This window comes from Oryza sativa, chromosome 3 (assembly GCF_034140825.1).
Source record: "Oryza sativa Japonica Group chromosome 3, ASM3414082v1".
Taxonomy (NCBI): domain Eukaryota; kingdom Viridiplantae; phylum Streptophyta; class Magnoliopsida; order Poales; family Poaceae; genus Oryza; species Oryza sativa.
This window is the reverse complement of record NC_089037.1, coordinates 15,539,528-15,563,809: the sequence shown is the minus strand read 5'-3', so window position 1 is coordinate 15,563,809 and position 24,282 is coordinate 15,539,528. Positions and strand designations below refer to the sequence as shown.

Here is a 24,282-nt window from a genome sequence, read left to right as displayed (position 1 = left end):
AGACCACCCTGATCTTTTGGCTAACATATAATGTCCCATTTTGTCAATCTATACTTTTTTTTATATTCATCCCCTTGCCAAAAGAATCAGGATCTATAATAACTGATTTTTTTAATGTGAATGTTATATTGGTTGATGGGTAGGTGAGGGGTATTGAAGTAATAAAATTTCTCGATTTGCGGATTGATGGTAAGTAAGAAGGTAGGAGTTAGGCTGTGTTTAGTTCGCGTGCTAAATTTTTTTAAAGTATGTGAACACACATTTGAAGTATTAAACGTAGACTAATAATAAAACAAATTACAAATTCTGCTTGTAAACTGCGAGACGAATCTATTAAGCCTAATTAATCCGTCATTAGCAACTATTTACTGTAGCGCCACATTATTAAATCATGGCATAATTAGGCTCAAAAGATTCGTCTCGCGATTTAGATGCAAACAGTGTAATTGTTTTTTTCGTCCACATTTAATACTTCATGCATGTGTCCAAACATTTGATGTGATGGAAAAGTTGAAAGTTTGAAGAAAAAAGTTTGAATCTAAACACGGCCTTGGTTTAATTTGGGACAAATTTCAAACTCTAGGAGTTGATTTATTTTGGAACGGAGGGAGTATGTGTCATAGATTTGTGAGATTGGGTTTACCTCAAAATCTGCCATGGCCGTTGGTGGAGAAATCTGCCCGTCAGTTAAAAACTAGAGAATGATTTAATCCTATTGATTTATCATTTTTTTTCTTATTCTTCTCTCCTCCCTATTATATTAGGCCTTGTTTAGTTCATACCAAACTTCCCCAAACTCCTAACTTTCCATCACATCACATTACATTCAAAACTTTCCTACTCACATAAACTCCTAACTTTTTTTTTCCAAACTACCAACTTTCCCTAAACTTCTTCCAAATTTCAGGAATTAAACACAACCTTAGTACTGCAGAGAAATATAAAAGTTCATCGATTGCTAGTTTCCCATGTACAACTAAAATAGAAATATGTATCGGCGTGAAAAGGATCGGCATCGTCCCCTCTACTTTTCTAGATTTTCATCTTTACGAGTTGGACTGCATTTGTTGATTTCAATCTCCAATAACAAGGTAAGTTACATCTATTTCGCTTGTACCGTCTATAACTTATGGACGATTCAATCCCTGCATCAGCTGAATTAATATGATACAACATCGGCCCATCAACCAATGGACTATTGTCAATGTTGTCTTTCTGGTTGGTTGCAGGATCAAACCAGTTGGCACGCCTTGAATCTAAATTTTAAGACCTACACTGAAGTAATGCAAATATTCCTTGGCTTCGTTTGGCGGTGAAAAATTTTACATTAACAGGTCGTCATCGTCTTAGACCTCTTGGGTTTTATTTATAGGCAGAGAAAGTTAGAGGCTTCCACCATAAGCTGGTTTGTGTCGTATGCTTACTTCTCCTGCAAGCTGGCTTTCACGGCAAGCTTGTTTCTGCCTCAAAGCGCTTCTCTTGTAAGATTGCTCACACTGCAAGCTTCCTTCCGCGATAAGTTATTTTCTATGTAAGTTTTCTTCCGGCGTAAGCTTCCTTCTGTACTGAGCTTTTTACTTACATCTTAAATCATCCACGTTAAAATAGATTTTATAACACCTACATCTGTCGTCAAGAAATCCACGTTATTCTTTAGGAATATACTATTTGTTATAGCAAAATTATACTCGAGGCGGGTTGCGCTTTATTTACTCCTAGTCTCCTACTGCCAATGCGTGTCGCGTGATCCCGTCCTCTAGAACGGCGAGGAGGATTCATCGGCGACTTCATCGTTGACCCAAGCGAACTTCTCCAAGAACGGGCTGGGCTTGCTCTCCGGTGGGTACGCGTCGATGCAGTCGGCCCACGCGCCCTTGTCGGCCATGTCGCCGGTCACCTCCCACACGCAGCTGTTGCACTTGAACCCCGACCCGAACGTCACCATCAGCACCTTGTCGCCTCGCCTCAACCTCCCCTTCGCCTCCATGTACGACAGCACGTACCACACGCTGCTCGCCGACGTGTTCCCCCACCTGTGCAACGTCATCCTCGACGGCTCGACGTCTCGCTCCTCCAGCCCGAAACTCTTCTTCACCGCGTCGATCACCGCCACCCCGCCGGCGTGGAGGCAGATGTGGTCCACCCCTGCCTTGAGGTTGATCTTCAGCTTGGTCTGCCCTCGGTGGCGGCGGCGCTGCAACAGATTCTGCCATGCCAGGTCGGCGGCGAGCCGGGCGATCTCCATGGCCGGGAGGACGCGCGGCAGGAGGCGCTGCAGGTTGGCGGCGAACGCGCGGAGCGCGGCCTTGGGGAGGGCCTTGCTGATGCTGACCCCGCGGAGGCCATCGTCGTCCTCGCGCTGCATGATGCAGGAGTAGGCGTCGTCGCTGGCCGCGGTGGTGGAGCGCACAAGGCGGCGGAGCTCCATCTTGGCGCGGCCGCGGTGGGCCGGGTCGCTGCTGAGCAGCACGGCCGCCCCGCCGCACCGGAAGAGGCACTGCCCCAGCATCATGGTCCTGTCCTTCCCGGCGTACCAGTGCGGCGCCAGCGACTCCGTCGAGACCACCAGCGCCATCACGGGCCGCGGCGACCGCGCGCGCATGGCGTTCCGGGCGACGTCCACCGCGACCAGCGTGGCGCTGCACCCCATCCCGGAGAGGTTGTACGCCGCGACGTCCTCGCGCATGCCGTACCGGCGCACCACCCTGGACGCGAGGCAGGGCTCCGGGAAGAAGCCGCTGACGTTGACGACGAGCACGTCAACGTCGCGGGCGCGGAGCCCCGTCCTGGCGAGGAGCTCCGGAACGGCGCCGTCGAAGCAGGCGTCCATCTCGTCGACCGCGTGAAGCTGCCCCGCGGCGAGCTCCTCGCGGCCGTCGAGGAGGTTCCGCGGCACGTAGGTCCGGTCGCCAAGTCCCGCGCGGGAGATGAGGCGGAGGAGGAAGCGGAACTCCGCCATCCCGAGCCGCTCGTTGCGCTGGACAATCTCGCCGGCGAGCTCCGCCGTCAGCGTGCGGTCATCCTCCGGCTTGTAGCAGACGTAGTCCAAGAGGTAGCACCGCGTGTGGCGGCGGCGGGAGGCGGCCGTCCATGCCATGTGCGCCACCGCGAGCGCCGGCGGCAGGAGGAGCACGACGGCGAGCAAAGGCGTGAGCTCCATCGTGTTCGCATGCATGTGATGTGTGGGTGCGAGTGCGTTTCAGAGCCAAGAGGCGACTGGTATATATAACAGCGACCGTTGCAACGACGAAATTAATTACAGTTTCTAACTTGGTTTTCTTGTTTCGCAGAACTAGTACATTTTACAGTTAGCAGTAGCAATTGACGGGCCAATATTCGCACCACATATGAATCGCATGTTTCAGAAAACGGATTTGCTGAATCTTGTGCGCCTGAAATGTCAAATCTGCAGCCACATTTTCAACAACAGCTTGGCTATTTTGTGAAAAAGTTGCGCTTGTTTTTTCAAAAAGAAAAAGAAAAAGATAAGCCAGAGTAATCTGATGTTATTTGTAAAGATAGTGAAAAGGCACACATTTTAATTATTGATAGCCAAAAAATATCGGAGGGTAGCGATAAACGGGATTATCGGAATTCTATTGGCGATAGAAAATTTTTTTAGACAAAATTAGTTTTCTAGTTTAATATAGTTTTCGTCGGCGTGCTCAATATTTTAGTTTAATATAGTTTTCATCGGCGAGCCCGGGCGGACGGTGGCTCTAGCCCCGTTGGAATACTACCGCTTGATAGTTTGATTTAGGAGTACTTCTTCCAGTTTGATTTACTTGGCGCAATCACCTAAGAACGACCAAAATATAAAAGTGTTGCCAAAACTTGATAGGAGGAAGTCGTTTTCCTTTTAACAACAGAGCTAGGGCTGTGTTCGGAAGTATCGGTTCCCAACACGCACAGTACATACAAAAAACGGAACGGTCCATTAGCACATGATTGATTGAGTATTAGCTATTTCTTTTCAAAATAAATATAATTTTTTAAGCAACTTTTGTATAGAAACTTTTTAAAAAACACATGGTTTAGCAGTTTGAAAAGCACATGCGCGTGGAATACGATGGAGTGGGGGTTGAGAACCCTGGGTTCTGAACAAAGCCTAAGCATGGCTGTGAGGACTCTTTTTTTTCTCTCTTTCTCAATCACACAAAACAAATTAAGTCGACTAAAAACACCTTTTCTATCCTGGAAACTGGAAGAATGTCTAATCCAACACTATTGCTGTTTATATTAACCTTTACCATTCTTACTGAACTTATTTTGTACCTAGAAAATTAAGAATAGGTGTCTCCATATCCAATCAACATGTAAGTCCCCTGTTTAGTAAGTCCCCTGTTTAGTAAGGATAGTCTGGTTTACTCGATGATAACACAAGGTTATGTACAGCCCTGAACACGGCCGGATCCGTGGCGCAATGGTAGCGCGTCTGACTCCAGATCAGAAGGTTGCGTCTTTCGATTCACGTCGGGTTTAATACCCCGATCAAATATCCGGATTATCTTTTTATTCCTTCGTTTTGATGTTCACGCGATAAGCGAGTTAATGCTGATACGAACACGCCTTTCTTTTTTCTTCGTTCTGATGTCACTACAGTGGCCAAGATCACCTGTGACGTATCTAAATCCTCACCTTTGACGGTTTCGCGCATGGTCAGTGATCAGTGGTCACTGGTGAGTCCAGTCACCTTTTACGGGTGGCCGACCATCACAGATGACACCCACCTCTGACGAGCAAGTTACTAGAAAGCCGTTAGAGGTGTTGGTCTCCGCTAGCCTTATGACCAGTTGGGAACCGTCATAGGTGACTCATCTCTGACGGCCCTTTAAATAAAGACCGTCAGAGGTGATGGTCTCCGTAGATAGAAGCTGTCACAGGTGATCTACATGCAACGGCCCCGAAAGTAAAGGCCCGTCACAGATAGGTCACCTCTGACGGGCCTTTATTTGCGAGTCCATCACAGGTGAGGTAACCATTGACGGATTTTGGTTCCGACCCGTCACTGATTGACCCATCGACAACGAAACAACGATACTTTGAACTTCAAGTAATCTAGCTCCAATATTTTCTCAACTCTGCCATAGTATTGATCATGCCGATCACCGTCACTAGCAGCCTCGATGCGTAACCCACTGTTCTGCACTGTGTATTTGCTGTCTTGCTTTACCGTGTGAAAGGTGTATCCATTTATGTCATATCCTTGCCAGGTGGTGGCACTCCATTCAGGACCCTATGACAACCACTGAAGTGTTTCACTAGACAAGTTCTGCAACCTGGCAATTCGGTTATTCAGCCACTCGTTGAAAGAAGACATGTGCTTGTTTCTGACCCAACTCTTTAATCGGCCTAGGATCTCCTATCGGAGAACTAAAAGGTGTTCGTCAACGTACGGCACCATCTCAGTCATAAGCTGCAGTACCTTGAAATGTGCTTTATCATATACCTTCCGATCCAACCTAACAATCTTCCTTCCAATAGTACCAACACCATCAAGCCTCCCTTCGTGATGAGATCGTGGTAATCCAATTGAAAATGTTTCTGACATGTAGTCCACACAAAAATTGATGACCTCTTTGGTGGTGTAACTCTCGATGATACTCCCCTCGGGGTGTGAACGGTTCCGTACATAACCCTTAAGGATCCCCAGGTACCTTTCGCAAGGATACATCTGCGTCATGAAAACTGGACCACAACACTTTGTTTGCCTCACAAGGTGCACGGAAAGATGTTCATCTAGTCCCACAGGAAAGCTGGACCACAATTTCTGCCTGTAGTTCATCCAGTCCCTCGGAATCAATGATCTTTTGGCCGATTGCATGGAAGAAGGAGCACAACCGCTGGATCGTGTGTCGCACGCACAACCGCTGGATCGTGTGTCGCACGCACAACCGCTGGATCGTGTGTCGCACCTTAGGAGGCAAAATATTCTTTATTGCAACGAGCAACAGCTGTGTTGTAACAACGTAGCAATCATGCGACTTCATTCCTACCAATTTAAGGTCTTGCAGTGAAACGAACCTACTAATTCTTGATGAGTAACCAGATGGAACCTTTATACCACTCAAACATGTTAGCAAATCAATCTTCTCTTCTTTCGAGAGAGTGTAGCAGGCTGGAGGAAGGTACACCCTGCCGGATTCCTTGGTTATGGGATGTAGTTCCGAGTGAACACCTATGTCTTCCAGATCTCGTCGGGCGTTGAGACCATCCTTGGTAGTACCTGGGTTAAGCAGTAATCCCATTAAACTCTTACATACATTCTTCTCGACATGCATCAAATCTATGCCGTGGCGAACTTCAAGATCCTTCCAGCATGGTAGTCTCCAAAATATTGACTTTTTTTTCCACATGCTCTTCTATTTTGTCTTTTGTTTTTCCACATGCTCTTCTGTTTTGTCCTTCGACATGCTCTTGTCTTTTGTTTTTCCAACTTTCCTCTTTTTTCCAAACTCGTTGGTTATTCCCATCACTAAGTTGTGCACCTCTGTCCCTGTTAGCTCTGCCGGGGGTCCGACTGTATCTTTGTGTCCATTGAAATTCTTTCTCATATTCCTATACGGGTGATACCTTGGGAGAAATCTCCTGTGACCCATGTAGACCATCTTGTGTGAATGCTTCAACCATTTGCTTCTTGTTTCCTTCATACACTCCAAACACACCCATTTCCCTTTCACAGTTTGGCCAGAAAGGTTGCCAAGGGCCGGATAATCGTTGATGGTACAAAACAGCATCGCATGGAGGTTGAAATACTCTTGTGCATATGCGTCCCATGTTCGTGTGCCCTCATTTCATAGCCTTTCAAAGTCATCGATTATTGGTTTAAGGAACACATCGATATCGTTGCCAGGTTGTCTCGGTCCTTGAATGAGCATGGCAAGCATAATATACTTTCTTTTGAAGCACAACGAGTTAGTAAGGTTATAGTTAACAAGCAGAACTGGCCATGTACTGTGACGACTGCTCAAATCACCAAATGTATTAATGCCGTCCGAACACATTGCGAAACGCATGTTTCTTGGGTCATTTGAGAATTCCTGGTAAATCCTATCGATTGTCCTCCATTGTACTGAATCTGCTGGGTGCCTCAACATTCTATCGACTTTCCGTTCTTCGGCATACCAGCGCACTAGCTTTGCTTGTTCCTTATTCGCAAACATTATCTCCATGCGCTTCGCAATTGGGAGATACCACACCACCTTTGCGGGGCCTCCCCTCTTTGACTTACTTCCTTCACCTTCACTCTTTGCTCGTTTGTATCTAGATGCCCCATAGACAGAGCAGACATCCAAGTCAGCATATTCCTTGTAATACAAAATGCAGTCGTTCGGACAAGCATGAATTCTTCTGACCTCCAGGCCCAACGGACATAATACTTGCTTCGCTTCATATGTCATCTGCGGTAAATTGTTCCCCTCTTGCAACAGGTCCTTTAACAGCTCAAGAAGTTCTGTAAAACTCTTGTCGGACTAGCCATTACTAGCCTTAAGCTTCATGAGTTCCAACACGCATGACAACTTGTTGTGCTTCGACTTGCATCCATCATACAATGGCATCTGACAATCTTCCATCAACTTACTAAACTTCTCAAAATCTCTGTCGTTGTCCTCTGCGTCTTCAATGTCATGCAACATTGTAGATAGAAATTGAGTGTCCAAATCTATGGTCTCTCCACCTAATGGAGAAGGTACGAACATGCCTTCTCGAGCTGCGGCGGTGTTCTCTACATCCTGATCCAACACTTCTTCAGCCGTGGCATCAGGCGCCTCTTGCTCTCCATGCTTGGTCCAGCAGATATATTTCTTCATGAATCCATTCGTTATCAAATGAGAATACACTTCTGAGCTATCAAGGATCATCTTTTCATTCTTACAGTCCCTACATGGACACAATATGTACATGCTCATCCTACTTTTTCTGTCATTCTCCGCAAATGTGACAAATTCATTGACCCCCTCTCTATACTCTATGGACGAACGATGAACATGGTACATCCAACTACGATCCATTTGAAATCAACAACATAGGAAGAAAAATATATGATGATCGATATATTGAGAATGAAGGGAAGAATAATATGTTTTTTACCTTGAATTTTAGCAAAAATTCGCCCCCCTTGCCCTTCCAACCGATTTGTGAATAGTGAACTACTCGGGATGGAAAGCAGTTGGCGGTTTGGGGGGTATTTATAGACCCAACACACCTCAAACGGGTTAGGTAAAAAAAAGCCCATCAAATGTATTGGTCATACCTTTGACAGGCTTCAATTGAGTTGCCCGTCACTGGTATCCCTTCACTTGTGACGGGCCGGGAAACAAAGTCGTCACAGGTGGCGGCCCATCACCTGTGACGGCTTATAATGCCTCGGCCCATCACATGTGAGGGGATACCAGTGACGGGTTGGAAGCAAAACTCGTCACTGACTCACCTGTGACGGATTTTCCTTTCGGCCCGTCACAGGTGAGGGGATACCTGTGATGGGCCACGGCCGGATGCCTCACCGTTGACGGCATCCCTTATTACCCTTCATAGGTGACGGTCACTAGTGACCAAATCGTTTGCCCGTCACAGGTATCCCGTCAGAAGTGTGAGAATCTGGCGTAGTGTGAGCCAAGTAGCCGTCTTTTCTTTCGTTCTAATTTTTTCATGTTCACGTACTCCCGCATGGCGTCCAACACAGGAGGAGAGCGGCGAGGAATGGCGTGACACGTCGTCGAAGGGGAGAAGTGCAGGGACGCACAGTGCAGTCCACCAAAGCGAGGGAGGGGAGGGAGAGATCAGCGGCGCGAACAGATCTCCGAGCAGGTCACCGGTGCTGCAGGTGCAGCAATGCGTGCAACCAACTGATGAAGAGACGAGGGCAACCTGTGGTAGCTGTGGATATCTGCTGTTGTTTCTCTCTGTTGTTCTTTCATCCGGCCGGTACATCTCCTGGACCGTTTGATTTGAACCGGTACCTCGAGTACTTACCTCAAGTTACTGCTTCAAGGATGATAAAAAAACTCATTGATTTAGAAAAACGATCTCTTTTTTATTTCTTTCCCGCCGAATCACGTACAAAGGCCGATCTCCTCTCACGTCCTTAAGTGCTATGCAGCACAGCATAGGAGACTCTTTTGGGAACTAAAACTCTCCGTCAAAAACATAAAACCGATTCTATCTACAATTCTAACAATGGTATAAAAAAGACAAGTCTTCCTCGTACTTTGGTCATAATTTTTTGAATACCTGCCATGAAAGAAGGCTATAAGCACTATCCTTCTCCTCCATCCCTATCGCTGGCAGCCTTCTCCATGAAAGAAGGCTACAAGCTCCCGTCATCGTCATCGCCAGGATGACTCGGGAGGAGCCTGTGGAAAAATTGGGCGCTGACACTTTTAAACTGTTGTTTCTCTTAAATTATTTTTCCAAATCATGATTCAATTGCACCATTAAATTCGTTGCAATTAAATCTTTAAAACAATTTCATACATGGATATATTCCGATGAAAAGTTTTTTTTAACTTACTATTGAATTATGTTTAAATGTTGCACGATGTTCCACCAAGTATATCGGAATTGTTTCACTAAGTAGATCGAAAATGTTTCAATCATTTAAATCGGACGTTGTTTCACCTAATATAATAACAATGTTTCAGCAAATAATGAAAGAATGTTCCAGTTCATTGCGACATTTGATTCATACATAGTGAAACATTATAAGTACACTAGGTGAAACTTTTTTGGTGGAACAAAAAATGAAACGAATTCCCTTAATAGAGGGTTTATGTGTGTGATTTGTTGCAAAAAATGTTTCAACTCACTGCAACATTAGATCTATATATAGTGAAACATTGTGAGTACACTAGGTGAAACATTTTTGGTGGAATAAAAAATGAAACGAATTCTATTAATAGAGGGTTTCCAAAATATGTTGGTGATTTGTTAGCGGTGTTGTCACAGAAGAAACATTGCTCTCCTGCTTCGGCACCGGCAACATTAGTGGTGGGGAGTTCAAACTCAAAGCCATGGCCGTTGGTGGAGAAAGATTTTCTCGCGACGGACATGGTGTTGTACGGCTGTATATATCGGTCGAGGCTATCCGTGTTCGAGGCAATCTGCCCATCAGTTGAAAACTCGAGAACACTTTAATCATCACTTTTTTTATTCGCCTTTTTCCCTAATATATTAGTAGTGCAAATAAATAGAAGTTCATCGATTGCTAGCTTTCCATATATAACTTCGTATCAGTATGATTAGAAATACATATTAGCATGGACATGAAATTAGAAAAAAAAGGATGGGTATGGATTAATGGATAAATATATGTATAGGCGTGAACATCAGAGTGGAAAAAAAAGGTGTATTCGAATCGGCATGAACAGAACATCAGAAGGAAAAAAAATGCGTATTCCTATCGGCATGAACAGAAATACGCTTATCGATGTGAATATAAGGTAATTAGGAAATAAAAATAATACGGACATTGGATCGGGGTATTGAACCCGACGTGAATCGAACACGCAACCTTCTGATCTGGAGTCAGACGCGCTACCATTGCGCCACGGATCCGTTTGTGTTCCAAACAGCACATAATGTTATCTGTTTTAACAGTTATCAGATGGCTAATTTTAGGTACAAAATAAGTTCAGTAAGAACGTAAACAGCAATAGTGTTGGATCAGTCCTTCTTCCAGTTTCCAGGATAGAAAAGGTGTTTCTGGTCGACTTGGTTTTGTGTGATTGAGAAAAGGAGAGAAAAAAATATACTACCTTCGGAGTCTTCACTGCCCTGCTTAGCTCTGTTGTTAAAAGGAAAGCGACTTCTTCCTATCAAATTTTGGCAACACTTAAATATGTGTTGTTATAGAAGCTAGGGAAATTTTGATCGTTCTCAGGTGATTGGCTCAATATGTGTGCGTTGATCAAAAGTGCCAAGTAAATCAAGCAGGAAGAAGTATAACCAGAGTATCAAACGGCAGTACTCCAGCAGGGGTGGAGCTACCGCCCGCGCGGCTCCATTAAATTTTAATATTAATTTTTTTGTCAAATAAATTGATAAGAATTTTACAGCAAATATTAGTTATAGTAATTTCAGGCTCAAAAATCTTTCTAACTTCGTCACGGTACTTCAGTATATTACCGAAGAACTTCATGATCCAAACATAAAGACTAAGGCTCCGATCGTTTCCACTTAAAAAGTGGATTAAGTTTTGGATATTCATGGTACGTTTTTTAAACGGCTAAACTGTGTGTTTTGTGCAAAAATTTTCTATATAAAAGTTGTTCTAAAATATCATATTAATCTATTTTTCAAGTTTACAATAATTAAAACTCAATTAATCACATGTTATTACCACCCCGTTTTGCATAAAATACTTAATCTTTATCTTCAGGAGATTCAAACACCACCTAAAGAGGGTGAGGTAAAAACCTAATCTTTTTCATACTTCTGGCTTGTGAAAATCTCTATAAGTGAAAGTATAAGTGAAAGGTAAAACTCAAAATAAAGCATCGTTGAACCACGTCATTAGAGAAGCACGAGCCGTCGGATGCAACAGAAATACAATATGAACCGTTGGATCATAAAAAAACCGTTGTGAAAAAAATGGTGAAAGGTTAAATTCTTCGGGAATATTCGACACGTTCTCTAGCGTAAAAAGTTAAATTCTTCGTGAGTCTCCAACACTTCTCCAGGATATACAAAGAAACACGAGTCGGGAGAGAAAGGAACAGAGTGGAGATTAAGAAACGAAATAAATAATATGGGAGAATTCTACGCTGTGTAGCTCTCCTCCTCCAACTCCAACTCCAGCCGGGGCTGCGTTCCAGACCACCAGCCCGGCCCGGTAAGAAACGATCAGAACACCAGAGAAACACGATAATGGAGTTCGGAAGGTGGTTGACATATCCGGCGCTTCACTGTCCACCACCACCACCACCACCTGATGGGAATGGGGAAGCACGGCAGAGGTACCTTCCTGCTTCCTCCGCCGTATCCCCACCAGGGTTGGAAATTTCAGATTTCGTTCACCTCCGTTACGATATTATTTTGACCGAAATTTTTTATTTTTTCATTCATTTGGGTAATATTTGTTCAAATTTAACTAAATTTTACTTAAAATTTCGGACCAAAATTTTCGAAATTTCGGTGACCCCGATATAAAGGCCTCAACCGATAGAGTGAACCCTTATCCCCACCGTAACCACCGTCTCCAAATCAAGTAGACCAGAGCATCGCCATGACCAGATCGGTATCTACTACATCTTGTCCCTCCTCCTGCAGGTAGCCGGAGACGCCACCGTGATCCCAGACACATCGGTGGGGGAACGGGCATAGCTCGGCACTCCATGGCACGCTGCTAGAGGCCCCGAACAGGACAGTCACGCCGCCTGCATCTTTGCTGTTCTCAACGGTGTGGCGCGCACCTCCCTCTGGCTTCCTCCATGCTAGCCGCACAGATCTGGGTTGCTTCTGCTACTGCGGCCATATCACAGGGAGAAAGTTTTTGAGTGAGCAGCAGCACCGTGTGAGAGCTGATTGAGAAAGAAATAGATAAGGGAGTGAGAGAGGAATTTTTTAGAAAGAATACAATTTTAATAGAAAATCGCAAAAATATAGGTCGGTTAGACGAAATCACAAATTTAGCACCCTGTTGAACAACCGTGGTTCGACAGGGGTACTGCGGTTGTTCCTTGTCGAACCGTAGTTGTTCAACAGGGTAGTTGGTAAAAAAAAGTATATGAAGAGTGTTGCGTGGTGGTTGTGGCATATCGAACTGTCCATGTTTGATACGTCCGCATGAACAGTGCGCTAAAATGCCGCTAAAGAGATTATTCTCTTTTTTAAAATTTTTTATTACTTGTCGAACCACGGTTGTTCGACATGGTACTAAACTTGCAGTTTCGTATAACCAACTTATATTTTAATGATTTTTCATTAAAATCGTATTATTTCTAAAAAAAAATCATGAGCGGGTGACTAAGCGAGAGAAAAAGCAAGATGTCCACATCTGGTGAATCGGGGATTCTCCGTCCTGTCACTTTTGCATGTTCATGCCTAACAAAATTTCTAAGGAGAGCGCTACGTGTCGGACGTATGGCACGAGACCAAAAATCGGACGCCTCGCGCGACCGTCCGATCCACGCACTCGCGCGCTAGCCATTCATCATGGATGGATTAAGTGAGCTTTAAACTATTTTTTCTCATAAAATATTTATCCAAATCATGATCCAATTGCACCATTAAATCCGTTGCAATTAAATCTTTAAAACAAGACCACACATGAATATAACCCGATGAAAAAAAAGCTTATTATTGAATTGTTTATAAATGTTGCATGATGTTGCGCCAAGTATATCGGAATTGTTTCACTAGGTAGATCAAAAATGTTTCATCGGACGTTGTTTCACCTTATATGAAAATAATGTTTCAGCGAATAGCGAAAGGATGATTCAATTCACTGCAACATTTGATCCATACATAGTGAACGTTACGAGTACACTAGGTGAAACATTTTAAATTGATAAAAAAAAATCAGATGGTCAAATGTTGCAGTTGACCAATAAGTGAAAAATTAAGTTACATATGGTGAAACAAAAAAATAGCAACTGGAACATTTAAATATTTTATGAAACATGGTGAAGATACACGTTGAAACATGTCGCTGATACATTTGAAACAATAAGTATTAACAGACTGAAACATATGCTTTTCTTTTATCAAAATATAATCATACGATATCTTGTTGTAAAGATTTAATTACAACGAATACAACGGTGTGATCGGATCATAGATTGAATAAGTAATTTAAGAGAAAAATCATTTTAAAGCTTGCTAAAATACATGCATATATGTATGAATGAGGTGGAGAGAGAGTAGTAGCAGGTAGTTTCAGAAATTTTGTGAAACACACTGAAGACGCACATTGAAACATATCCCTATCACATATGAAACATTTAGTTTTAGCGGTTTGAAACACATGTTTTTCTTTTGACATAATATAATCATATGATAACTTGTTGTAATGATTTAATTACAACGAATACAACGGTATGATCGGTTCGTAGATCGGATAAGTAATTTAGGAGGAAAAATATTTAAAGAGAGGTGGAAAGAATGAAAAGAAACAGCTAGGCATGCATGTTACGGTAACATGGTTCGTCCGATTCATCCGGCTGTCGATTTGCAGCATTTTTCTGACGTCAACAGAGAGAAAGGAGAAATTAGTAAGTAAGGAGTGAGCTGGTCGTAGGGTCTAATATTTTTTATCTGATCGGATGTTCGAAGAGAAGCATTTTCAAATTTTTAATCCTACTCCAGTAAATAAAAGTAGCGGGGTGTCGCTCTACAGGTAAATCATGTATGTTAGTTGAGGCTGTGTTTAGTTCTACACCAAAATTGGAAGTTTGAAGAAATTGGAATGATGTGAGACGGAAAAATTGAAAGTTTGTGTGTGTAGAAAAGTTCGATGTGACGGAAAAGTTGAAAGTTTGAAAAAAAAAGTAGGAATCTAAACAGGGCCTGAGTTGAATTGGGAGTGCCAGAGTATACAATTGGCAAAGAAAAGAAGTTTACGCTGCACCGCATCTACCAAATTAAAATATCCTAAATTTTTGTTTTACCTAACTAAACTAAAATTGCCTGCTAATTTCATTCTCACCATTGACTTTTCAATTTTTATTAATCGCAATTTTTCATTTATGTTATTACTAATTTGAACTAATTATAGTTGTTACTGGGAAACTACAGTCGCGCAAATGTGCGACATATTGTACTAGTACGGAGTGAACGAAATCGAACAGATCAACCTATAAATCATGTGTGATGCAAAGGACTATGAGAATATTGCACTAAAAATTTAAATTTTGTTTGGCGCGCAGCTGATGGGGCGTGGCTAGGGGTGGGCAGAAAAAGACCGAACCGAAAAGATTGAGACCAAGACCAAAAAAATCGAGATTGAGAAATTCAGTACTAGGCAGTGAAAGACCGAATTTTGTTCGGTCAATTCGGTTATTCTCCTCGGGTAACTGGATAGACCGAAAAGACCGAATTATCAAAAAATGTCTAAATACAACCTACAATCCACTATATTTAATAGGATTAAACTCTAATTTTTATATCCTACTTGTTCTAGGCATGCAACCTAATAAGAGTCTTTATTCATAAGGGCTTACGAATTTTTTTAGGATTTTCTGTTGAAAATTTCCATTATTTCTTTGCATATATGAAAATGTCGTTGAATTTCGGTCAGGACCGAGACCGAGACCGAAAAAACCTAGATCGAATTTGTCGGTCCTGATATTTTTACGCTGAAATTCGATCTTCACTTTTCAAAGACCGAAAAAGCTGAAATTCGATCTTCACTTTTCAAAGACCGAAAAAACCGAAAGATCGAAGACCGAGACCGAAATTTTCAGTTAGACCGAATGCCCACCCCTAGGCGTGGCGCTGTGGTCTTTATCTATGTTTTCACCATCTAGTGTAAACTTTACAAATAACTTATTCCCCTGCTTAATATAAACACCAGATTAATTTGGCTTGTCTTGTTTTTTAAAAAAAGGGCCCAACTTTTTTTTTTTCACAAAATAGCCAAGCTGTTGTTAAAAACGTGGCTGCAGATTTGACATTTCAGGCGCACAAGATTCAGCAAATCCGTTTTCTGAAACATGTGATTCATATGTGGTGCGAATATTGGCCCGTCAATTGCATCTCCTAGCTGTAAAATGTACTTAGACCATTCCCAAACCAGATATTAGACATAATTTTCATAATCTCTACATCATAAAAAAAAACTTATACTAGATACTACTATTACAATGCAAACAACACTATTTCATATTTAAATTTAATGCTACTTATCTCACATGATGTCTTGGATATTGTGTAGAAACCGTGTTTCATGCAAGACATGTTTTCTTCTATTTCATTATTTATTCACTTGCCACATTATTTTTCATTTTAGTTGGCAGCTTATTTAATGCTATAGACACCATTCTAGTCATTGGGTTGGGAATGATCTTTGTACTCCCTCTGTCCCATTTTAAGTACAGTCATGATTTTCCGTGCACAACTTTAACCGTCCGTCTTATTTGATTTGTTTTTTAAAAAATTAAAAATATAAGTTAAGTATAAAGTACTAATTATAAAAATATTTTAAATAAGATAGAAGATTAAAATTAAACATAAAAAACTTATAGTTACACCTAGATTGGGATTACTAGTCTTGTGAAACAAGAAAATTAAGTTAGAAACTGTAATTAATTTCGTTGCTGCGACGGTCGCTGGTATATATTACCAGCCTGTGGTCTCTCTAGCTCATGCATGCATGCGAACACTATGGAGCTCACGCCTTTGCTCGCCGTCGTGCTCTTCCTCCCGCCGCCACTCGCGGTGGCGCACATGGCATGGACGGCCGCCTCCCGCCGCCGCGGCATGCGGTGCTACCTCCTGGACTACGTCTGCTACAAGCCGGCGGATGACCTCACGCTGACGACGGAGCTGGCATGCGCGATTGTCCAGCGCAACGAGCGGCTTGGGATACCGGAGTTTCGCTTCCTCGTCCGCCTCATCTCCCGCACGGGACTCGGCGACCGGACCTACGCGCCGCGGAACCTCCTCGACGGCCGCGAGGAGCTCGCCGCCCAGAGGGATTCGGTCGACGAGATGGACGCCTGCTTCGACGGCGCCGTCCCGGAGCTCCTCGCCAGGACGGGGCTCCGGGCCCGCGACGTCGACGTGCTCGTCGTCAACGTCAATGGCTTCTTCCCGGAGCCCTGCCTCGCGTCCAGGGTGGTGCGCCGGTACGGCATGCGCGAGGACGTCGCGGCGTACAACCTCTCCGGGATGGGGTGCAGCGCCACGCTGGTCGCGGTGGACGTCGGCCGGAACGCCATGCGCGCTCGGTCGCCGCGGCCCGTGGTGGCGCTGGTGGTATCGACGGAGTCGCTGGCGCCGCACTGGTACGCCGGGAAGGAGAGGACCATGATGCTGGCACAGTGCCTGTTCCGGTGCGGCGGGGCAGCCGTGCTGCTCAGCAACGACCCGGCCCACCGCGGCCGCGCCAAGATGGAGCTCCGCCGCCTTGTGCGCTCCACCACCGCGGCCAGCGACGACGCCTACTCCTGCATCATGCAGCGCGAGGACGACGATGGCCTCCGCGGGGTCAGCATCAGCAAGGCCCTCCCCAAGGCCGCGCTCCGCGCGTTCGCCGCCAACCTGCAGCGCCTCCTGCCGCGCGTCCTCCCGGCCATGGAAATCGCCCGGCTCGCCGCCGACCTGGCATGGCAGAATCTGTTGCAGCGCCGCCGCCACCGAGGGCAGACCAAGCTGAAGATCAACCTCAAGGCAGGGGTGGACCACATCTGCCTCCACGCCGGCGGGGTGGCGGTGATCGACGCGGTGAAGAAGAGTTTCGGGCTGGAGGAGCGAGACGTCGAGCCGTTGAGGATGACGTTGCACAGGTGGGGGAACACGTCGGCGAGCAGCGTGTGGTACGTGCTGTCGTACATGGAGGCGAAGGGGAGGTTGAGGCGAGGCGACAAGGTGCTGATGGTGACGTTCGGGTCGGGGTTCAAGTGCAACAGCTGCGTGTGGGAGGTGGCCGGCGACATGGCCGACAAGGGCGCGTGGGCCGACTGCATCGACGCGTACCCACCGGAGAGCAAGCCCAGCCCGTTCTTGGAGAAGTTCGCTTGGATCAACGACGAAGCAGCCGATGAATCCTCCTCGCCGTTCTAGAGGACGTGAGACGCATTAATTGGCAGTAGGAGTAAAGCGCAACCCGCCTCGAGTATAGTTTCGCTATAAAAGCTCACAAACAATATATTCCAAGATAATAAGGGTGTGTTTAGATCACACCAAACTTCCCCCAAACTCTAAACTTTTCATCACATCAAAAACTTTTCTACTCACATAAACTCCCAACTTTTTTTCCAAACTACCAACTTTCTCCAAACTTATCCCTAAACTTCGGAACTAAACACAGCCTAACTTGGAGAAGCAAGCTTTGCCCAAAAAGCCAGCTTGCAGGGGAAGCAATTTTACAGTGGAAACCTCTGTCACAGCCTGATTTTCCGTTTCAGGATTTATAAATTATTTAATAAATTATTAATAGAATTTATATTAAATGTTCATTAATTTACAAGTGAAGTTAAATGTGGGAAATAAAATTTCCTAAATTTAGAGCATGGATGGATTTAATTTTTATTAAATTCTCCATGATTAATTATACTCTCTGAAATTTTCTCGGATTTTTCAGAGCTCAATTCCTAAATGATACAAAGAACAGCTCAGTAATTAGTTAATCAATTAATGATCTAATTATAATTATGTTAAGTGCTTTTCTTGTTTAAAAATCCTTAAATTATAAATTGTTGTTTAAAAGAAATTATTAGAAATAATCTTAAAAGCCTAAAAGAGAAGATCTAATTTTAATTTAATAAATCTCAATATAAAAGTGAGATAGATAAAATTTTGTTAAATACTTCTTTTGTTTCTATAGTTTCTAGATTTTTCTAGGATTTATTTGAGCAAAGGAAGCATTTTTAATAAACGGAATATCATTTCATGAATAATTTAAATAGAAAAATGTTTTTAAATCCTTCTTTTGGATTTGGGCCGAAAGTCGGCCCAAGTCTCTCCCTTCCCCTCGGCCTGCTCACGCCCGACCCAAGCCGGCCCAGTCCGCCACCCCAGCCTTGCCGCGCGCCGCCGATCTCCTTCCAAAATCCGGCCGCCCCTATCCTTCTCCGATCAAATTGATAGAGGGGAAATGATCCTCGGGATCTCCTCTTCCTTTTCTTTTTTGGAAACTTTGGCTAATTTCGTTTGGAAACTGACGGATTTGAGCTCGATTCGGATCGATTTTTCTCCCTTCAACCCTAGCTTTCCATCTCCTTGCCACCGCCGTGGGCCTAGCCGCTGCCCCCTAGCCCCTATAAAAGGACCCCCGGGACCTCCTCTTTTCGCCGCCACCTTCGCCCTAGCCTGCCACCTTCTCTAGCGTCGCCTTCGCGTGGTTCTTTGCGTCGCTGCCGCCGGCGGGTGTCCAGTCGGGCGCCGCCATCGCTTCGGTCGTCGCCGTCAGTCGCCGTCTCCTTCATCAGTATCGCGAGGTCGCCGCCGTCCTCGTCCCGTCCTCCGTTTCCGCCGCAGATCACCGGAGCGCCGCCGACACCATCGACCCGAAGCTCTCCACCGTCGACGTCGGTCCAGCCACGCCGCACCGCCGTTGCAGCCGCCGCCTTCGGTTGCCGTTGCCACCATCGGGTTCGCGAGGAGGAGAAGAACCTCGGCCAGCCCTCCGTTGCCGCTGTTTCCCGCCGGAGCACCACCGTCATCGCCGACCCGAAGACCGCCGCCGCCTCGACCTCGCCGCTGTCGTCATCCGTCGTCGTTTGCCGTCGTCCAAGTGCTCGGTGAGTTCGCCGCGTCGCCCTCTACCCGTTGGTGCCCTCCGTTTGCGCCGCCTCGCCGCCGTTCACCGTCGAGCATGGTGCCGAGCCGCCGGCGATGACATCATCACTGATGTCAGCGCTTTGTCAGCCGTAGACCCGTGGTAGTCCGGATCGATCTCGGTCGTCCGATTCGGTCAATTTTAGGTCAATTAGATCTTGGGCGTTGGATCCGTGGACCGCTTCTGTGAACCCGGTTTACCGTGGACTGTCCTTGATGACGCAAAAATCTCTTTTCCTTTTAAAAATAATACTTTATTGCGTCATAATTCAATTAAAATCTATATAAATGCTTTAATTCGGTTTAATGTTTAAAAATTCATAACTAATTCATTGCAACTCGGTTTAATGTGGTTCAAGTTGCAAAAGTTGTAGAAAATAAAGATCTATATAGTAAAATTATCCATAAATTGTGTTAAATTTATTTAATCCTTTAATTAGGTTTAATCTTGTAAAATTGGTAATTAATTCATATGAAGTCAGAATGAGGCCGTTCAAGTCTCATAATTCATCTAAAATCATGATCTACATGTTTGTTTACTTTATATGTATTGTTTATTTGGAGTTTCTTAGTATTTTTCCTCGTTTTGCGTGTTAGCTTGTCGTTTCCGTCGTTTCGAAGGTTCGCAAGTGCGCCGGAAGTGTTCAAGAAGATTAATTGAAGACCGAATGTTGCAAGGCAAGTCACACAGATCCCAAACACAATTCCTTTGAGCATGTTGATCCTATATTTAAATTCTCTATTTATTTCAACTGTACATTTATTTTCGAATGTCACCGGGTGGTGTGAACCTATTCCTTTGTTATGGCCAATTTGCATTGATTACCCTATTTCTTGATTACCTCGGGTTATAATTTGACTAGTTGGATTTATATATTGGTTCAACTAGATGTATTAGATCTAATTGCTTAGCCATGCTTAGAAACATTAGCACACTATTGGGATAACTAATGTTTCACCATTACTTAATGATGTACATGGTAAAGGTAGCTCACGATGGTCAATCGTGATTGGTTAATTAATTAATGTGCCAACTAAAACTTGATAATGGTGGGTTGTGAGCACATGGTTTTGATGGTCGTGCTCATAACAATTAAGGACCGGTTCACGAGTTTCGGTTGTGAAACATTAACCGTGCCAACCACAAGCCAGAGTGGGCAACGGCTGGACACTTTGTATAGCAAGACTCATTGTGGTGTGCCAGACTGAGAAGTGGCGGAGATAAGCCCACGGGGGTCGTTGGGGAGTCTATGCCTTGTTTTATATGGGGGTGATTATGATCCAGGAACGGTGTATTACTTTGAGTTGAGTTATGCGAGGGGTCTTGTCACAATCACTCGCCATGGTGACGTGTCTGCGCGGACACAGTGACATGACAGTGGGTTGTGTCTTGTGGGTACAGTGGTACATCTCTGGCCAGAGTAAAACTATTCGAATAGCCGTGCCCGCGGTTATGGGCGGGTCTAACAATGTCTTTCGTGATTAGTCCCACACCACTCATTAATAATAATGTGATAATTGATGGCAATTAATTTAGCTCCTAGTTTGGAATGGTACATTCCTGGTTTGGAGATAGATCTGTACAGCCGGGTATAGTTGTTCAGGATGGTTGGGCCTGTGCAGCATGGGTGTGTTGTTCAGCGTTGATTAATATTGATGATTAATTACTCTACTGTTTTACAATTATTAACTGTTTGCTAAATGTTGCTTTTGCAAATGAGCCCTATATTATGCTATCCTTTGGTATCCTTGTGCACTTGCATATTTGCTGTGTGGCTTGCTGAGTATGTCATATGCTCACCTTGTAATAATCAATCAAACCTCAGTTGAAGTTAAGTTGCGAAGGAGAAGACGTTTGACTTATACCCCAGTTGAGCTACCTGTGGGAGTGGAGCCAGAGCTTCGCTAGACCGTTATTCCGCTGCTGTTTTCTTTTCATTTGTAAGTATGTAACGTTGTATTATTGATGAATCTGTATATTAAATTGTCAGTTTGTGTACCTCGGCTGATTACTGGACGAGGATTTCATGCACAAATAAGTTCGGAAATTACTAGTGAATTTCTGGGCGTGACAATCTCTTATCAGCTCCACCTATATATAAATAGGACCCCGAGGTCCAATACGGTGACAAACACTCTCCGACACCTCCTATCTTCCTTCTTGTAGCTTGTTCTCAAATCAGAAGAAATAAAGCTTCCACTCTCGCCCATATTTTTTGTGTTTGCCTGCTTGTGTGCTGATGAGTAGAATAGACCGATTTCTCAACGTCATGAGCATGAGTCTCTACCGACCAAAATAGGTAAACATGTGAGAAAATCAGTTTGTTTTGATCATTTTGTTCTTTACATGCAAATCATCATTCTGCTATAGTTGAAATAAGCATAAGAACATCATGATAATTGAAGTACCATCCTCCGACATTATCTTAGCAATTAATACCCAGTGGTGGAGCTGGAGAGGAATTGAGGGGGGTGCACCACTTTGTTGTGCATAAAGCGGGATAAAAATAATACTTAAGCAAATGACCATATAACGAGGGATTGCAATTTCGGTAATTTTGGACACCTCAGCAAGTGATTATCTCGGCCAAAATTTTTGTTTTTCTCAAAATTTTATGAAGTTGATTAAAATTTAGTCAAATTCAGTTAAATTATGTTAAAATATGCCAAAAATCCTGAAATTTCGGTAAAACCAAAATGAGTGAAATTTTAGCCGAAATCGAAATCGAAAACCCTGCATATAACACGAACAATTTAACTGTTCATAATTACAGCACCAAATAAGAAGCAATAACAAAATGCTTACCAAAATATAGCGAAAGAAGTTAATATCATATACACTCAAATCATCAGCCAACCTGAGTATACTTAAATCACCTACAGCATAAAAGTGAGTAAAATCATCAAAATTTGCAACTGAATAACCGTCAAAAAATAATTTAATGTTAGATGCATTTTCCTTTCTCGTTGATTAGGGTGGTACTTGTGAACATATTATTGGTATTTTGTGGTGATTTGCTTTTGAGAAATTTCTCCAATACATCCGCCTGTCATTTATAGCCATGATGCAAAAGGAGAATAGCGATATAATAAAGTCATAGCCCCAAATATGTTAATAGTGCTGTACAGTTTTGCTTCAAACTGACAAATCCTAACCCTACAACCTAGAAAATTAATAACAACAAAATAATTTCAAATCTTCTATTCTAATTTCACTAAATTCGCTTGCAAAGATCAGATTAATTAATTTATAGAAAAAAAAATAGAGCTGAGGAAACAAGACACAAGAAAATTTTTGAGGTCTTGCCTGTTGCGCTCAAGATCTTGAAGGGAAAGAAACATGGGTGGAATTAAATGGCGTGGCAGCTAGCGAGAGAGACGGTCTTGGGCACAGCCAGAAGATGAACCACTCCGGTGGCGAAACTCATGGCCGGAGGTGTCCACACCAGTTCACCGAGAGGAGAGAAGGAAAGGGGAAAAAGATGCGAACAAGAACCACTTGCCGTCGTGCGGCATCTGAAACGATAAAAAGGAAACCCTCCATCCAGGCGTGCAAACATTTGCTCTTCCTAAACTCTATGGGCCTGATCTATTTAGAACGTCGTTCATGGGCCAGTAATGTCTTCGTTGTTGTTTTGGGCTGATCGGGGGTACACCAACTAGGCTCGAGGGGGGTGCACATATTGTCAAGGTAGGGTGGTAAGCACTAATTTTGTCTTTCGGCCCGGGTGCCTGGGAACCCCCTCTGGCCCATTGGGCTCCGCCCCTGTTAATACCCGATAACATGAAGGCGGCTCTAACACTATTATCGTCCAAAGGCTTGAGATGATACATCCTCTCAGTACTTCTCGATAACACGATGGCAGCTCTACCACCGTTATTGTTCAAATGCTAGAGACGATATAGATGCTTGAAGCACTGGCATGGCAACTTATTGGACGGCTCTGCTGCCGTTGCCACCAAATAACGGAGGCAAACAAACCTTCTGCATGGCCCTGAAGTGTTGTTATGGATGTCCTTCGATTCTATAGGCATCACTCATGTGGGCCCTTGATGTCACTAAGGTCAGCTCTGCTGCCAAGGATCATGGGCAAATAGTATGGAAGTGTTGCCTGGTACTATTCATTTTTAAAATTTTGCACAATATGCATGGAGTTTGTGCTCATGTATGCTCCTCATTTTGTGTTATATGCTTACTATACTGTTTGCATGATCTTTTGTAACATTTTATTTTAATTTTATAAAATTAATTGCCAAGCATGAAATTAATTTTCTAGCATGATTGATAATCTCTAATCAAGCAATATGTAATCTTGAAGATTACTTAAGGTAATTTGCTTGGAAAGTTTCCATGGAAAATTATGTGGTAATCCTGAAGATTACACACACTAGTAATTCTGAAGATTACGCATGACCAAATTTATGTTGACCCTGCACATTGTATTTACATGTTGTAAATACCAAATGATGTCGCAGACATGTCAGACATAGTGAAAAGTAATTCGCCACGCTTACCTTGGATGACATAACTACCTCACTTGGGCATTGGATGTTGAGATTGACCACAACTCTATGGGTCTCGGTCATACTATTATGTTGCCCGAGGCTGGCACAAAGTAGCCTAGGAAGGCCATTGCATTTCTTGCGCCACCATCTCCACCAAGACCGGAAGTCTGAGTATATGACCGAGAAAGATCCATTGGTATTATGGCAATCCATGAATGATCATTTCGACTAGCAAGGATCAATTGTGCCCCAAAGGCACAACATGACTGGATCACCCTACGCTTCCAAGACTACAAGTCTATAGTAGCATATAACTCTACATTTATGTGACCAGAAGTT

General features: G+C 43.8%; 2 protein-coding genes, 1 long non-coding RNA gene and 2 other non-coding genes across 5 annotated transcripts; 2 read left to right on the top strand and 3 right to left on the bottom strand.

Moving 5' to 3' along the window:
* Positions 1-1,627: 1,627 nt before the first annotated feature.
* On the bottom strand, positions 1,628-3,255 carry LOC4332986 (3-ketoacyl-CoA synthase 19). Its single transcript, XM_015774651.3, has one exon. It carries the CDS (start codon positions 3,173-3,175, stop codon positions 1,757-1,759), a length of 1,419 nt encoding a protein of 472 aa, XP_015630137.1. The 5' UTR covers positions 3,176-3,255; the 3' UTR covers positions 1,628-1,756.
* A 1,154-nt stretch (positions 3,256-4,409) lies between these two features.
* Positions 4,410-4,482, top strand: TRNAW-CCA (transfer RNA tryptophan (anticodon CCA)). Its single transcript has one exon. It is a non-coding gene; the product is annotated as a tRNA-Trp (tRNA).
* Positions 4,483-10,482: 6,000 nt separating this feature from the next.
* Positions 10,483-10,554, bottom strand: TRNAW-CCA (transfer RNA tryptophan (anticodon CCA)). The gene has a single exon. It is a non-coding gene; the product is annotated as a tRNA-Trp (tRNA).
* Positions 10,555-16,311: 5,757 nt separating this feature from the next.
* LOC9269580 (3-ketoacyl-CoA synthase 19-like) lies at positions 16,312-17,833 on the top strand. Its single transcript, XM_015774045.3, has one exon. It carries the CDS (start codon positions 16,321-16,323, stop codon positions 17,719-17,721), a length of 1,401 nt encoding a protein of 466 aa, XP_015629531.1. The 5' UTR covers positions 16,312-16,320; the 3' UTR covers positions 17,722-17,833.
* Positions 17,834-21,397: 3,564 nt separating this feature from the next.
* Positions 21,398-22,955, bottom strand: LOC136355586 (uncharacterized). Its single transcript, XR_010739866.1, has 3 exons — positions 22,745-22,955; positions 22,244-22,314; positions 21,398-21,721 (listed from the first exon to the last, which is right to left on the bottom strand). It is a non-coding gene; the product is annotated as an uncharacterized lncRNA (long non-coding RNA).
* Positions 22,956-24,282: the final 1,327 nt, after the last annotated feature.

Excerpts from the sequence above, each read along its gene's own strand:
- LOC4332986 (XM_015774651.3), bottom strand. The coding sequence starts at position 3,175 with ATGCATGCGAACACGATGGAGCTCACGCCTTTGCTCGCCGTCGTGCTC.
- LOC9269580 (XM_015774045.3), top strand. The coding sequence starts at position 16,321 with ATGGAGCTCACGCCTTTGCTCGCCGTCGTGCTCTTCCTCCCGCCGCCA.